This window comes from Saimiri boliviensis, chromosome X, assembly GCF_048565385.1.
Source record: "Saimiri boliviensis isolate mSaiBol1 chromosome X, mSaiBol1.pri, whole genome shotgun sequence".
Lineage (NCBI taxonomy): Eukaryota > Metazoa > Chordata > Mammalia > Primates > Cebidae > Saimiri > Saimiri boliviensis.
This window is the reverse complement of record NC_133470.1, coordinates 107,053,138-107,070,425: the sequence shown is the minus strand read 5'-3', so window position 1 is coordinate 107,070,425 and position 17,288 is coordinate 107,053,138. Positions and strand designations below refer to the sequence as shown.

The window sequence follows — 17,288 nt, the reverse complement described above, 5'->3', positions numbered from 1 at the left end:
AGAGAGAGAAAGAAAAAGTGTTTCTTCAAGGATTTTTTTCTGATTACAAAGAAAAGCATTCATTAAAAAATAGCTAAAAATACATTAAATGAAAACATCCAATTTCACTAATGATCAGAGAAATAAAAATTAAACCACAAAGATACCATTTCTAGCTATCACATTAAAAGATACTAAAAAGAATAAAAATATCTCATGTTAGCAAGGGTGAGGAAAGGTCATTCTTATACCTTATCAGTAAGCAATATGGCAGTGGCTACTAAACTTTTTTTTTCTTTTAAGACGGAGTCGCTCTGTCGCCCAGGCTGGAATACAGTGGCGCGACCTCAATCTTGGCTCACTACAACCTCTGTCTTCTAGGTTCAAGTGATTCTCCTGCCTCAGCCTCCAGAGTAGCTGAGACTACAGGGGCCCACCACCATGTCCAGCTGATTTTTGTATTTTTAGTAGAGATGGGGTTTCACCATGTTGGCCAGACTGGTCTCAACTCCTGACCTCAAGTTATCTGCCTGCCTCAGCCTCCCAAAGTGCTGGGATTATAGGCATGAGCCACAGTGCCCAACCAGCTACCAAAGTTTTAAATGTGTATACTCATTTACCTAGCGAGTCTACTTCTAGAAACGTATCAAAATTATAATGAGATATGCAAAAGATGTTTATATAAGGATATTTGTCACAGAGTTCCTTTCGATGGTGAAAAACTAAAAATAACTTCAATGTCACAATAGGAGATTGGTTAAGAAAATTATGTTATGTGCATAGAATGGAATACTATGCAGCCATTAAAAATGATATAGACAAAAAAATGGCGAAAACAGGAAAATACAATATACGGCAACATGAACATGTATGTTAAAAAGCAGTATGTTTAAAACAATTTGATCTTGCAAACATAAAATATATGCATGCAAAAAGACTGGTAATACTTACAAAAACAGTTACTGAAACAAAAGCAATGCTTGCTTATTGTAAAAATTTTAGGGAAAAAAACCAGAATAGGGCCAGATGTGGTGGCTCGTGCCTGTAATCCCAACACTTTGGGAGGCCAAGACAGGTGGATTACCTGAGATTGTAAGTTCAAGACCAGCCTAGCCAATGTGGTGAAACCCCATGTCTACTAAAAACACAAAATTTGGCCAGTCATGGTGGCGTGCATCTTTAATCCCAACTAATCAGGAGGCTGAGGCAGAAGAATGGTTTGAACCCGGGAGGCAAAGGTTGCAGTGAGCCAAGATCACACCACTGCACTCCAGCCTGGGTGAGAGAACGAGCAAGACTCCATCTCAAAATTAAAAAAAAATTTAGAAAAAACAGAAAATATAAATAAGAAAACATAAAAATCAGTGACAGTCTCTCAGCTCAGAGATATTTATATTTTTTGTATATTTTCTTCTAATCTTTTTTTTTTTTGGAGGGGGGGGGTGCGGGGGACAGAGTCTCACTCTGTCTCCGAGGCTGGAATGCAGTGGTGCAATCTTGGCTCACTGCAACCTCTACCTCCCAGGTTCAAGCGATTCTTCTGTCTCAGGCTCCTAGGTAGCTGGGACTACAGGTGCGGGTGCGTGCCACTACCCAGCTAACTTTTTTTTATTTTTAATAGAGATGGGGTTTCGCTATATTGGCCAGGCTGATCTTGAACTCCTGACCTTGTGATCCACCTGTCTCGTCCTCCCAAAGTGCTGGGATTACAGGCACGAGCCACCATACCCACCCTAATCTTCTATTAACAGGTAAACATTCATAATTTAAAAAAAAATTGAGATCATATTATAAATGCAATTTTGTACCGTGAAGTATTTACTTAATATTATATATGGTGGACATTTTCTCATTGTTAATTTTTTCTAAAACATAACACTGGTAATAGTCCATCATATATGATTTATTTAAATATTCCATATTGTTGGGCATTTGTGTCTGGTTTTCTGCCATTTAGGTGGCGTTACATGTAAAAATTTAAAACATTATAGATCAAAGCTTAAATCCCCTTGGATCACCACCTCAATCCTAGTCCCCTCCTCCCTTCCAAGAACATATTCATCTGTTAAAATTAATTCCTAAAACAGAAAGAAAAAAAGAAAATGTTGAAGTCTAAGCAGTAATACATGAAGTTGCCGGCATTAAAATAGCTACTCATATTTAAAAGAAAGAGAAAAAGAAAAAAGGATGCACCAAAAATCCTTCTACAGTAATTTGTAAAAATCTCTGTTTATCTCCTTTAGCTAAACCCTTAGAGAAGTAGAACTAATGGGCCGGGCACGGTGGCTCACGCCCAGCACTTTGGGAGGCCGAGGCGGGCAGATCATGAGGTCAGAAGTTCAAGACCAGCCTGGCCAACATGGTGAAACCCCGTCTCTACTAAAGATAGAAAAAAAAACTAGCCAGGCATGGTGGCGTGCACATGTAATCCCAGCTACTCAGGAGGCTGAGGCAGGAGAATCACTTGAACCCAGGAGGTAGAGGTTGCAGTGAGCAGAGATCACGCCATTGCACTCCAGCCTGGGCGACAGGGCCAGACTCTTCTCAAAACAAAATAAAATAATAGAAGTAGAACTACTGGGTCAAAGGCTACGACCCTTTAAAGTCCGTATTACTTATTGCCAAACTGCTTCCCAGACAGACCATATGAATTTGCATGCCTGCCCATCCGCAGCACATGAGAGTGCCTGTCTCATGGCACCCTCGCCATGCAGTATAATTCTAAAAACAGAGTATTTTTCAATTCACTTTGATTTTAAAAATATCTGCCATATGGAACATTTTTCCTTTTTTTGTGGAGTAGGGTGGATGCTGTGAAATCAAACAATAACAGTGTGTCACAAGTCTTAAAACGATGAGGACAGCTATTCATTAGAGGATAAGTACCAGCATGCCACCTTAATATTCTACGCACATGGTTTCCATGAGGGCACCTGGGAGACAGGGTTCATGGTTCACCTTCCCCAGGAGGCCGTATCAGGTAAGGGCATCACATGACTTCTCTCCCCATCCCCCACTCACAGCATACCCAGGACAGGACTGAATATAAGATGACAAAAACTTGCTAACATAAACATACATATGAACTGAAAAATGTACTCTTCTATTGCGAGAAACATGCTAAATGCAGAGGCCACAGTGTGACAGCTTGAGTCTGGGCCCCAGGCCCAGTGATCGGGCAGAAAAGAGCTAACTTTGTTAACAACCTGCTGTACGAGGCAAGAAACAAGTCAAGGTACTGCCTTGACCCTCAGTTTCTCCATATGTGAATGGGAAGGGAACTGGAAAAGAACAACCCAGATGGAGAGAAAACAGCACGCACCACTCTTCCTCACCATCTTGCTCCTAACTACTCCTAATTCTATCATGTCTCCCCAGAACTCCAGCTGTGCCAGCACATGTCGCCTGTGCTCTCTTCCCACTATCCCCACCCTCACCCCACCCCTAAAGAGTTCTAGCTCACATGTGCACAAACCCATTTCTCCTTAGCTCAACTAAAATAGGCTGAAATTTTTCAAAATGAAATCCATTCAGAAGCCTAAGAGAAAACACAGCTAAAATAAACAAAAGAAATACATGGGCCAGTGTGGTGGCTCACATCTGTAATCCCAGCACCTTGGGAGGCCAAGGCGGGAAGATCAGTTGAGGTTGGGGGTTCAAGACCAGCCTGGCCAATATGGTGAAACCCCTTCTCTACTAAAAATACAAAAATTAGCCAGGCGTGGTGGCGGGTGCCTGTAATCCCAGCTACTCGGTAGACTGAGGCACGAGAATCACTTGAACCTGGGAGGTGGAGGTCGCAGTGAGCCGAGATCATACCACTGCACTCCAGCCTGTGGGGCAGAGTGAAACTGTGTCTCGAAAAGAAAAAGAAAAAAGAAATACATAGAAGCCTTCAAAGCACTGTCAAAGAACTAAAGGCTAGCCACAGATTGGTGCTCTACTGGCACAGCTTCTTAGTCTTACAAGTCCTGGGTCCCTTTTATTTCCTCTGTCTACCTTGGATGCTGACTCAAGCTACCTAGTTATCAAACCTGAGAACGACTTAGGTAGGCACTGCTGTTGATCTGGTGGGCTCCCACTCCCTCCCAGTACTTGCATCATAGTCTTTCTTCCTCACTGTGAGCTCCCAGGATATCTTCTCTTCTGGCCCTGGGATGGTTCTGCTTCAATTCATGAAGCTACCCTGGCTCCTAGATAATGTAGCACTTCATCTGTGTACCAAAGATCCTTATCCTGAATGGCAGTCTGAACTCTACAGAGCCTGCAATTGCTTCTTGTACCCTTCCTAGAATTCTCAGTGGTTCTTGGCACCACAGCTACCCTCTTTCATGTTGCATGTTCCCCTAAAGCAGGGGTTTTTGGTTTTTCTTTTCTTTTCTTTTCTTTCTTTTTCTTTCTTTCTTTTTTTTTTTTTTTTTTTTTTTGAGACAGACTCTCACTATGTTGGCCAGGCTGGAGTGCAGTGGCGCAATCTAGACTCACTGCAACCTCTGCCTCCCGGGTTCAAGCAATTCTCCCGCCTCAGCCCCCTGAGCAGCTGGAATTACAGGCATGCACCACCACGCCCATCTAATTTTTGTATTTTTAGTAGAGATGGGGTTTCACCATGTTGGCCAAGCTGTCTTGAACTCCCGACCTCAAGTGATCTGCCCACTTCAGCCTTCCCAAGTGCTGGTATTATAAGCATGAGCCACCGCGCCAGGCCTAAAGCAGGACTTCCTGGTTGGGAGGGACATGAATGTACTTCAGAAGACCTATGAATCCCTGAAATTACATCCAAAATTGTGTACATGTACATGCATATAAGGACATTTTTATGGGAAGAAGGTTTACAGCTTTCATCAAAAAACCTAAAGTGGCTCTTGAGCCACTTGCTCAAGCCCCCTCCCACTCTGTGGAGTGTACTTTTGTTTCAATAAATCTGTGCTTTCATTGCTTCAAAAAAAATGTGTTGGTGACCACCTCCCCCCAAAAAGTAAAAAAAAAAAAAAACCCTCCTCTTGGGAACAATACCGCAGGACCTTGGTAACAAATCCTTCCTGAAATCTGACCCAATGCAGCAAAGGACAAAGTCTATGACTTTAGACTGCTGCTAAACCTGCCTTACCAAATTTACAAGGTGGTCATGATCTCAGATTCAGAATCTGAGAGAGAAAAGGCTAGAAGTGACTATTAATCTGCAACTACTATTATGATTCCTTTCTCTTACTGATTAGAGCCACCCACTACACAGCACCTTGCCAACTGGTTGGGAGACTTACCTATCTCCATTTCTATGAAAGCTGCTTCATCTGGTAGCGCCCGAGGAATCACTCCAGGGTCACTGAAGCTGGTCCTCAACAGCGTAGCCATGGAGAAAAGGAAGAGCATGGCAGCAAACACAGGGATGGCAGGAGACAGCTGAACAGCCAGGTAGCGGCACCTGAAAAAAGGAGGCAATTCAACATTTAATGATACCTACCCTATGTTGATCCCCAATTGTTACCAGTATGTCAGTCTGGCCTCCACAATAGAATGAGCAGCACCTCAAGAGCAGGGACCATGTTTCTTCTCTTGAATTACCCAAAACTCCTAACATATGTCTCTACCTATAGTAGAAGCACAACAAATAATTGATGGCTGCCACCTATAACATAAACAAGACAGTCTCAAGGACCCTCCCTTACCCTCAAGTCCAGTCTCTCCTATCAGCCCACTGGGAGGTACATTTCCTCTGCCTCAGAAAAGGCTCACACCTGCTAAGAACAGGGAAGCAACTGAGCCTGAATTTGTAAGCAATGCAGGTTGATCTCACTCTGGGAATGTCCAAGGATTTTCATATCCACTGATCTGGCATTCAGGTAGAGCTTGATGAGGAGAGAGAAAAGATGAGGACCAACCAGAAAGCAGGTTCACAGTCTCAGACAGAGAGTATCTCAGCATGCTTCAAGACCAGTGAAAACCTTCGGGGCTGTTCACTGACTCTGCAACATCCATTCCTCTGGTCTCCTCAATTAGCTCAGCTAATAAGTGGCTAATGACCATCAGCAAGAGAATAAGAAAATCATTTCTCCTTAGTACCCCTTCCCAACATCACGTTCACTCCCCACTTTCCTCATAATGCACCTGGCAAGCTATTTCTCTTCCTCTCTGGATATCCCAACTCTACTCATCTTTCCGGTGCCAGAGACATCAATATCATCATTGTCATCATGGCGACTATAATTTATTGAGTGCTCACCATAAGCCAGGCACTGCAATAGGCTCTTCATCTATATCATCCGCCCTCCCATCCAATTCTCACACTAAATTTATGAAATAGATTCTACTATACCCATTTGATAGATGAAGAATCTGAGATCTGGAGAATTCTTACCTCCTCCAAAAGGCTTATGCTAAGCTGCACTAATCTCTCGCTTCTCTACTCCCTGTGGTCCTCACTTTCAGAGTCTTGCATTATTTCCTAGCTATTTCTCAGTATGTTGATGGCATGTCCCTCAACTGGACTTCCTAAGAGCAAGGACCTAGTCTTATTGGACTGGAAATGCTCTGGTTTGAATTCTGGCTCTACCAGCTCGTAGTTGGATGACTTAATTAACTTCAGTCACCTTATCCATAAAATGAGGATACTGACAGTACTTGATGAGGTCACTGTGTGGATCAAATGCACTAGTATAAATAAAGTGCTTAGAACTGCACTTGACACACGATAAACACCAAACAGTAAGTAAAATGTTAGCTATTAACGTTATCATCATGATTCTGTACCTCTCAGAGCTTAATACAAGTAAGGGAACAAAGAAGTTATCAACAAATACTTGTTGATCTGAACTGAATTTCAAACAAAACAAATAGGAATATGTAATGAGAGTTATCACTGACCTATTTTTGTCCTCCTCCTCCTGAGGCACATTTCCCCTTGAAAACGGAGTTTTCACTTGGAGGCAGACTTTAAGTGGATGAGCAAGGAGCAGAGGGAGAGCAGAGAAAGTAAGCTAAGAAAAACGCTTACCTCATCAGCATGGGGGTTAAGTAAACGTTTAACCCCCGGTTATATATTCACCGTAGTTTCGGAACAACCCTCCTGAGGTCCCCCCTAGCTCCCTGCCACACACACAATTGCGTGGGGGAACACAAGCCAAGTTTTATATCAGGCTAAGCATTTTGTCATGAAGGTGAATATATGCACTGAACCTGGAGGATGCTTTTAGTGCCTTTCTTGTTTGCTTGCTTGCTTGCTTATTATTATTATTTTTTTCTAGGTCAGTGCAAAAGTATGCTTGCTTATTTTAAACAAAATCCTTCATTTTAAGTTGCTTTTTAATGATTTGCTTCCTTCTCCTAAAAGCCAAGAGTTGGGGGGGAAAGTTGGAGAACTGAAGGATCTGGCAGGCGAGTTCAGGGTAATTAAGGCTCTTACACATCACTAGCTTGTGGATTACCCTCTTTTCCACTACTCCTTTTCACTGGTACAGATTAACCAAAAAGGAAATTCAGAAGCAAAAATCACCACTTATCAGGAACCCAAAGTATGCAGGAGGAGCATGAGGCTTCATTTCATGAACAAGCCAAGTGAAATCACCACGTTAACAGCAAACAGGCATCCTCCCAGCCACTGCCCATCTCTAAGATAATTCTTGAAAACAAAGAAGTAATGTCTCCAGGACTCAAACTACCGTGGATGTATAGTCTCCAATCAAAGGCCTTAAAAGAATCAGATCTATCTGATTGGCCACCAAAGAGAGTTTTATTTTTTTATTAAAGGTAAAAGATACAGAGTGAGTAGAACGACCCTAAAAAAATTCTACATTAATGCCGCCTGGCTGCACAGAAGGACCCGAGCTTAACTAAGTCCAGTTCCAACACCTGCTTGTAGGCCAGACAAAGGCCAGCTTAGATTTCAATTACGCTACGCCATCAAGGATAAAGGTCTCTGTAATCTCCACACAGACCATCTTCTGCACCTGCTAAAACAATCCACTCTGTATGTCAACAAGTACACAACAGGCCTATTGTATTGTTCTCCTCCAGAGATGAGGCTATTGGCAGCCAATCGTCTCTAGTGAGTGGGTGTGGCTGGGAAGCCAGATGTGGAACCAGCAGGCCTTTCCACTCTGAGTAAGGGGAAACTTCAAGCGCCAGCCACTAAGACGATTGTGAACTACAACCCATAGTGTTTGTCTTCAAAAGTTATGATTTAAAAAAACCCTCACCGGGGGTATTGGGAAGGGAAGTTTGGGAAGATGTGTGTCAAAGGACATAAAATTTCAGTAAGGAAGAATAAGTTCACGAGATGTATTGCTCAGCATGGGGATTATGGTTAATAACACTGCATTGTACACTAGAAAATTGCTAGGAGAGTAGATTTTAATCATTCTCACCATTAAAAAAATGATAAGTACGTAAAGTAATACATACGTTAATTAGCTTGATTTAACTATTCCAAATGTATACATGTATCAAAACATCATATTGTATACCAGATATAGACATATAAAATCTTTGTTGTTTTAAAAATACTTCAAAAATATCACCTGAGGCTAATCCCATAATTGCTATAAGCTGGAAGTCTGTCTCTGACAAGAATAAGCTATGTGAAAGTCTGTGGTAATTCCCAATATAGATGTCCAAAGTCAGGAGTATCCTCAAACATCACTAATTTGTCTTAGATAAAAACTGGATCAGCTGGGCTCGGTGGCTCACTCCTGTAATCCCAGCATTTTGGGAGGCTGAGGCAGGTGGAACATCTGAGGTCACGAGTTCAAGACCATCCTGGCCAACATGGTGAAACCCCATCTCTACTAAAAATACAAAAATTAGCTGGGCGTGGTGGCACGCTCCTGTAATCCCAGCTCACTCAGGAAGCTGAGACAGGAGAATCGCTTGAACCCATGAGGTGGAGGTTGCAGTACGCTGAGATCGCACCACTGCACTCTAGCCTGGTGACAGAGAAAGACTGACTCAAAAAAAAAAAGAGACTAGATCAGACATGTAAGCCCCAAACACAAGTTAATTGTTTTTGAAACTCCCTAGAACATTCCATCTATGTCACTACTTGGAATAATAATATCCATATACTTAAAACAGAACTCTCCTGTCTTCAAAGTACTAAGAGGCCTTCCTCCTTCTTGGGGATTAGAGTTCCTTTTCTCCCTTGTGAATTTTATAAATGCAACCATGTCCCAACTAAGTCTTCCTTTCTGCCACCTGAAGAGATATCATCATTTTAAGTCATCCTCTATCGACTTCTTGTCTGTCCTCAGGCTACCATAGCTGGACTAGACAACTGGCCTCCCACATGTTCCCTCAGGCGGCATAATGGTACTGACCAGCAGTAACCATCAGTGCCAGGCTGGGCTGGTGTGTCACGTCCCATCCCCCATCCCTAGCATGCTAGTTCGCTGGAGGGGTGATGATAATGACACAGACTTCAATTCACATGAAAACACTCAAAAGAGATTCATGAGTAGAAGGGGTAAGAATCCAGACAGTAAGCTATGCCTTACAGATTGGCAGCTTGGATTGGTGTTCTGTACAATACTCTGCTTCTAAGTCTCCCTAATAGCTTTCCTGCTATGTTTTTGATTTTTTGTTTGTTCTTTTCTCAGTGTAATCAGTCAGCCAACAAGTATTTGTTGGTCTAACAAATGAAGAACAAGGGAAATAGGAGTTAATTTTGTTGGGGAAAACATAACTGACACATGTAATAGCTAAAGAATAAAATGACTGTTAAGTGTAAGAATGGTGACTCAGCCTCTACGGGCTGTAAGTGGTCAGAGAAGAGCTCTGCAGGGGAGCTGCTGACTGCCTGAAACTGCTCCAGAAGCAGCTGGTAAGTATGGCTTTAAGGAAGAAGGCCCAAGGATCAAAGCCCCATGGTACTCTTTGGTCACACATGAGATAAATAAGCCTTTGCCATAATACCTCCCGGATATGGATGGCCATCTGTCCTCTTACTACCTACCTGCTACTGGCTGAATGTCTGTATCCGTGCAAAATTCATATGTTGAAATCTTAACATCCAATGTGATGGATTTTGGAGCTGGGGCCTTTGGTGAGTGATTAGGTCACCTAAGGCTCCACCCTCATGAATGGGATTAGCACCCTTATATAAGAAACCCTGGCAAGCTCCCTGGCTCCTTTGGCCATGTGAACACACAGAGAGAAGACAGCCATCTATGAACCAGAAAGCAGGCCTTCATCAGTCACCAAACCTGCAGGCGTCTTGATCTTGCACTTGCCAGCCTCCAGAACTGTGAGACATACATTTCTGTTGTTTATAAGCCACCCAGTCAATGGTAGTTTCTTACAGCAGCCAGAACAGACTAAGACATTACCTCCAGAACACAATAAACATGTAGAACCACCCATAAGACTGTTCCAAGATTCTTCTGATGACCCTCAGAGTCTGCTGAGAGGGAAAGCTTCCCTTAACACTAACAACATAATTTACAATCAGCCTCCAGATTTACTTCTATGTGAAGGTCAGAGAAAAATGTACAATGCTCTTTTGCTCCGGTAGCAATAAAGAAAATTAACCAAACAGGGACATTTTCAATTCTGAAGTGAGAAGCCATCCTCTCAGAGAGGAAGATCAAAATCTCTATCCAGGCAAACCTGCTCAGTAGTTTCCAAATTTCGGTTATGATAACAAAGTTACAATTTCAATTACAATATATCCCTGCTTGAGAACTTAGAACCTTTCACTGCTGCCTATTATATTATGCCCCAAACTCCACAGGTCAGTATTCCCAGGCTCTCCATTAACTGACTTTATCTAATCACCATCAAAAGGCCCCTGTCTTCTCCGCTCCATTCCAGAAGCATCCCGCTAATTGATTATCCTGAATTAGCTAGCTTCTTGCTACTGCAAGTAGCATAAGGTACCTCCTTTGTTCTTAAGCACAATACCAGCTCCAGCATCTCTGAGGAGAGATTTAGGAGTCTCTTCTTTCCCCCAATTACATCTCAACTGATGTCAGCACGTTGAGGAACATCCCTGTTCTCTGAGCTTGCTTTTCCCAAAACAGAGGATCACTATATTTAATTAAGACTCATCCTCAATAGATGGGAGAGGCATTCAGTGGAGACTGACAATGTGAAACTCATTACCACAAAAGGTAATAGAGGCTGAAAATGTAGAGAAATTCTGAATGATAGAACCATAAAGGATTATTAAAGGAGCCAGGCGTGGTGGCTCACACCTGTAATCCCAGCACTTTGGGAGGCCAAGGCCACTTGAGCTCAGGGGTTCAAGATCAGCCTGGGCAGTATATCAAGATCCTGTCTCTACAAAAATACAAAAGCTAGTCAGGCATAATGGCTCATGCCTGTAGTCCTAGATACTTGGGAGGCTGAGCTGGGAGGACTGTATGAGCTGAGGAGGCGGAGGTTGCAGTGAGCCAAGATCATGCCACTGCACTCCAGCCTGGGCAACAGAGGGAGACCCTATCTCAAAAAAAAAAAAGAGGAAAAAAAAGAATTATTAAAGGAAAGCAAACTGTTCAGGAGACACAACCCAATTCTTCCTCAAGGAACATACTTTATTGGGAAGTTAAGTTTAGCTAAGTACTGTAACAGACTGATATCAAAGAGACAACTATGCCTTTCCAAACTCATTTGGTTAGCCAAGTCACAGACAGAATTCAAAGCTAGATAAAGCCAAGACTGACCTCCATAGAGCCATTCTCCAGAGAATGCACTCTTGGTTAGAGAGCACAATATAGTCGCTTTTTCCTCTTCCCAATCTCACCTAAAGATGCTTTTCAGGAACCTGGACCTTGTCACTGTGGGCACTAACATTCTGGCATGTCAAAGTTTGGCTTTGGTCTGCATAGTCTTATGTCTCCTCAAACCTAGTAAGTTCGTATTATCAACTCTGCTTTTCCTATTCCGTCTGTCTGCCAGGACACGCTGCCTCTTTCGTTTCATGTCGTTTCTTTTCTTTCTTTCTTTCTTTCTTTTTGTGATGGAGTTTTGCTATAGTTGCAAAGGCTAGAAAGCAATGGCACGATCTCAGCTCACTGCACCTCCGCCTCCCTGGTTCAAGCGATTCTCCTGCCTCCGCCTCCCAAGTAGCTGGGATTACAGGCGCCCACCACCACGCCAGCTAATTTTTTGTATTTTTAGTAGAGACAGGGTTTCACCATGTGGGCCAGGCTGGTCTCTAACTCTGAACCTCAAGTGATCCACCTGCCACGGCCTCCCAAGGTGTTGGGGTTATAGGCGTGAGCCACCATGCCCAGCCCACACTTTCCCTTTCATCAGGATAACTCACAAGGTAACAATGTATGGAGCATACATTGCTTGACTTTTCTCCAAGACATCCTCATCTTGACAGCAGGGACCAGGAGTGGCTACAGCAGTGATGATCCCTCGTTAACTCACAAGGCTTCTAATGGGCTTCCCTGTTCCTGCAAGGCTGCCACAAATGCCACGCCATAATACCATCAGTTCTCTGCAAAGATGCCTTCATTTTCTAGGAGCACAAGCTTGAGAGACCCAAAGAGCCTAGATGCCATTGGGTAACACACACACTAGCTCCCAAGAATCCAGAATATGCTGGTCTAGTATTTGGTACTATGTATGCTTTACCAAAGCATGTGCGTTTGAGTGTCTTCAGGATTCCATAGCCAAAAGGTAACAATGAACAATGAGATGAAAGGTAGAAATTAGAAGAAAAAGCCTTGAAACAGTATAGAGACATTGGCTGGTCAACTCATCTTGATGAAGGAACCTCACATCCGTGGGCCTGGTTTCCTCACCCACACAAGGATGGAGATAAGTCTCCAAAGCCCTTTCCAGCTTTACCATCCTATGATTCTGTGGGTCAGGATTGTGAAATTTTAAGTAACATCCAGAATGTTTTAATTCAGCAACACTTACTGGCCATCTACTCTACGTAAGGCATGGTAGAGAGCACTGCAGGGGCTACACAGTCATGGGACGTAGTCTCTGACCTTGAAAGAGACTAGCTGCAGGGGACAACAAGAGTGAGAAATATAATCACCATAGAGATCCAAAATATAAGAAACGTCAGATGATTATTTGTTGAATGAGTGGTGTGTACAATTAGCCCAATGAAGGCAGAAATTACTGGAAAGATTTCGTGAAGAAAGACTCAAGAAAGAATCTGAAAGAGGGGTGGCATTTGGATAGGCTAGAAAAGTGGGACTATTGATTACCAAGCAGTGTTACAAAGCTGTTTTCAGTTCATCCAATTCAATGACTCTTCTGCCAATACATACATCAAAAGCCCCAATGAGGATCAATCTGACAGAATCTGGTCTAACAGTGCCTTGATAAGATCCCCTTTATATACAGAGGACACAGTGAGAGCGTAAGCACTGATTATAGCAGCAAACTGCTTCTGCTTCAGGAGTCAAGAATAACTCAGTCATTCTTGCCACAGGAAAAGTCTGCGGACCCTGACCCCACTAGTGGCCTGGTCAGAAAGCTAAAAGAGAACGCTGGACGCCAATTCCAGGAGACAGTGCACTTATTCCTTTCTCTGGGCTCACACTTTATCAGGAAGTTGAATTTGACTGAATACCACGATAGCCTTTCAGTAGCTGGATCGCTCCTAGGTTGTCAATGTCATTCTGTTAGAGTGTCCTGACACTCCAAGCGTAGCTGGCAGCTACGTGTTCATCACACAAGCTGGACAGAGCTTGAGCAGAAAGAACTGGAAATTGTTCATGTGATCAAAGCTGAAACTGGCAATACACACTCACATTTCCTAAATACCTCACCCTAAGAATTAATTAGAAAATCCTTTGAGCATTATACCATTTCGCTCTGCTTTTAAATTAAAATACGTTTACCATTAATACAAGTATATTAAATATAGCTACCTACTGGTAATCTATAATCTCCTGTTTGAATCTTCCAGACAGACACAGAGTTATACAGAATTTCAGGTTCTTGGAGTTGCAAGAGGCATAGTATTCACAGAGTAGAAATTTGGCCAAATTTCTACTCTGTGACAGCGGCCCTGAGAGAGGCCCCGACAGCCTCTTCAGAAACACTTCTAACAGGCTGGGCACGGTGGCTCATGCCTGTAATCCCAGCACTTGGGGAGGCTGAGGCAGGTGGATCACTTGAGGTGAGGAGTTTGAGACAACTCTGGCCAACATGGTGAAACCCTGTCTCTGCTGAAAATACAAAAATTATTTGTATTTGGCACGTGTCTGCAATCCTAGCTACTAGGGAGGCTGAGGCAGGAGAATCACTTGAACCCAGGAGGCAGAGGTTGCATGAGCAGGGATCATATCACTGCACTGTAGCCTGGGTGATGGAGTCAGATTCTGTCTCAAAAACACACACACACACACACACACACACACACACACACACACACACTAACAATACAGAGCTAACTGTCCCCAGGATAGACGACATTTTTTTGTTTTATGTATTCAGTCTACCGTCTGTCCACTGAAAATCACAGGTTACTCCTTTGAAAGTCTTCTAGATGATATGTAAAGGCATAATCCAAAAATAAAAGGACATCCGCCAGCATGGCTAACACTGTGCGTTCTTCATTAAGGGGCACCCACATGCCTGACCAAGCTTCTCAAGCCATCTGGCTGGCCCAGAGCTGTGCTGCAGGCAGCTATAAATCAACTCACACTTGTTCCCAAGCACCTGCTGGAAGCGGGACCCTGCTACTAAAATGCAGATCCAGATGTGCCTCAAGATTTGGACTATCTTCCCACAAGGCAAAAAATACAGCAGCCAGAGGATGTGGAGTCTCTACTCCTGGGCAATATAAGAATGAAAATAGATCACCATTTGTCTATTCAGACATCTTCACCTGCCTGAAGGCAAGGGCCTAGATGAGCTGATTTCCTGAGGCCCCTCACTAAGTTCTTTTTTTTTTTTTTTTTTTTTTTTTTGAGACAGAGTCTCACTTTGTCACCCACGCTGTGATCTCAGCTCACTGCAACTTCCACCTCCAAGGTTCAAGGGATTCTCCTGCCTCAGCCGTGCGAGTAGCTTGGACTACAGGCACACAACATCCACACCAGGCTAATTTTTGTATTTTTAGTAGAGACAGGGTTTCATCATGTTGGGCAGGCTGATCTCAAACTCCTGACCTCAAGTGATCTGCCTAGCCTCCCCAAGTGCTGGGATTACAGACATGAGCCACTGCACTAAGTTCTAATACTGACAAAGGAGCCTACATTCTGCTCCCCAAACCCTGCTCCTACTATGTGGTGGATAGGAAAAAGGCCAACCAGAAAGAGACTTCATTCCTCAGAGGCATGCTCGTGTACCTTACACAACCTGTCACTGGCTAGGCACCAGGCAGCCACCACCTAAAGTGTCTATGTGTCTCTATATGACAGACACACACACATACACAAGCACGCACATTCACAAACACAAATTCCACCATTCTCAGTACAAAGTATTCATCAGCAGGGTCCTCTCCTCTTCAGTCATATTTACACCTCCCCGCTCCACTCCTCTGCTATCACATTCACTTTCTTCTCCTTCTTCTTCCCACGACTCCCTCCTCCAGCCCTATCTTCAAAAATACTTAGTCTTTCACACAGACAGCTGGAACTCAAGGAAGTTTTACTAACAACCCCGCCCTTCAAAATGCAAGAAATAACCTGGGGGGAAAAAAGTCATCATGGTGGAAAACTCAACCTGCCTCTGTCAAAGGTAACTTGGTTAATTACAAGCTTCATCCCACCAGCGGTATTCTTCAGAAGCCTACAGGAGGCTCAGTGGAACAGATTCTAATCAGATTCTTCTGCTGCCTCCCAGATACAAAAAGGGACAAATGGCAATAGATCCAAATTTCAAGAACCCCTGGCCAGTCAAACTAGAGGTCTCCTGGGCCCAGAACTACCAACTAACTCAAAGCCTGGGAACAAGGCTCATCTCTGTTTGGAATGGTTGCAATAATAAAAATTTAACCACGGGGTGGGGACAAAAAGAGCAAAAGAGAGGATGAATGATAAAGAACAGAGGTCAGCTTTGCACTTCCAAGAAGAAGCAGGGCAGGGATGAGGCAAGGAAAACTTGGAGAGAAGGATGAGGAGAAGGAAAAACAATTTTTAATGCTAGGGGCTTATGCCTGGCTGACTACACAGGCTCACTGGTGCCACACACAAGCACGTGAGTGCACACATGCACACACACACACACTCTCAGTCAGGAAACTCAAACTGGAAAGCAAATAAGAACCTTCAGCAACCTGCCTGACTTAGCCAAATACTTCCCAAAGTCAGCAGCAGCAGCAGCAGCAGCAGCAGCAGTAGCAGCAGCAAAAGGACCTTTAACAAAGAGTTCCTCTGACCTTACTTTCCCAGCCCCGTTATAAACTGGGTCCCCCTCCTCCCCCTGCTGTTACTCAAGCCAGCTGCAACCATCCAAAAGTCTGGCAAAGCAGCCTGAAAATCACTCTGGGTGCACCGGAAAAGCCTGAAGCCCTCACAGAAGGACAAAAATGAGCCTCAAGGGACCAGAGCTCATTTTAATTCCTGACTAAGGCTGGCCAAGGCGCCCCCTGCTACCTCCCATGGCCACACCCCAGCATGAGGGCTCCATTTCCAGGTCACTCATGTACACACACCATAGCAGGCTCACTTCAGGTATGGCTCACAGTCTACACGCACACCTATTGGCTCTCAAGGGCCTGCTCACAGTAATCCCAAAACAATTAGCAATGCTCCCGTCCCTAGAGTGTAGAGCATTCTCAGCACACCCAGGAGACACGCCACAGTGCCCTAGAATCCACCAGCCACCTCCCCTGGAGACATGACCTACACAGACTTCAAACAGTGGCTCGAGTACTAGGTATTACACCACAGAAAAAAATCACTCCAAGGCTGGTACCAGGCATACACAGAGCATAGAGTTGTTTATATTGAGCGATTTTGAGGGAAAGAAAGAGCAGCTCACTTCAAATAAGCACATATGTGCCACAAATACAACCAGCATGTGGTCCAGCTGACGCTGGAACCAATCCGTAGGTTCCCAATTCAGTTGGCTTTCCACTGTAACTAGCTGAGAGCCGAGCCTTAAGGAAACAGGACCCAGAATAACAAAATAGGTGAGGATTGCTGAGTGATGTAACAATGAGAGGTGGCCTTAGGTCTGTGTGCGGGGGAGGCAATCTGTCACTCGGCTCCTAAGGGGACCACTAAAAGGGAGAGGTGAGTAATTAAGACAAACTTCCTTATTTCTCAAGTCTATCAAGGGTAGCCCCAAATCAGTACTGTAAAATTGGTATCAAAAATATTGGTCTTTTTAGGAAGCGTATACTCTGCAATGACCACGAAGCAATGAATTCAGCTGGCATCATCTACAAA

At 43.7% G+C, this 17,288-nt stretch overlaps 1 protein-coding gene across 2 annotated transcripts in view; it reads right to left on the bottom strand.

Annotated features, from left to right (window-relative positions):
* Window positions 1-17,288, bottom strand: part of ZDHHC9 (zDHHC palmitoyltransferase 9) — a 39,832-nt gene that overhangs the window by 20,279 nt on the left and 2,265 nt on the right. For both annotated transcript variants that reach the window (XM_074392017.1, XM_074392018.1), the window contains one exon: window positions 5,244-5,404. In XM_074392017.1, coding sequence (XP_074248118.1) covers window positions 5,244-5,404 — 161 coding nt within the window. The remainder of the gene's footprint in view (window positions 1-5,243; window positions 5,405-17,288) is intronic.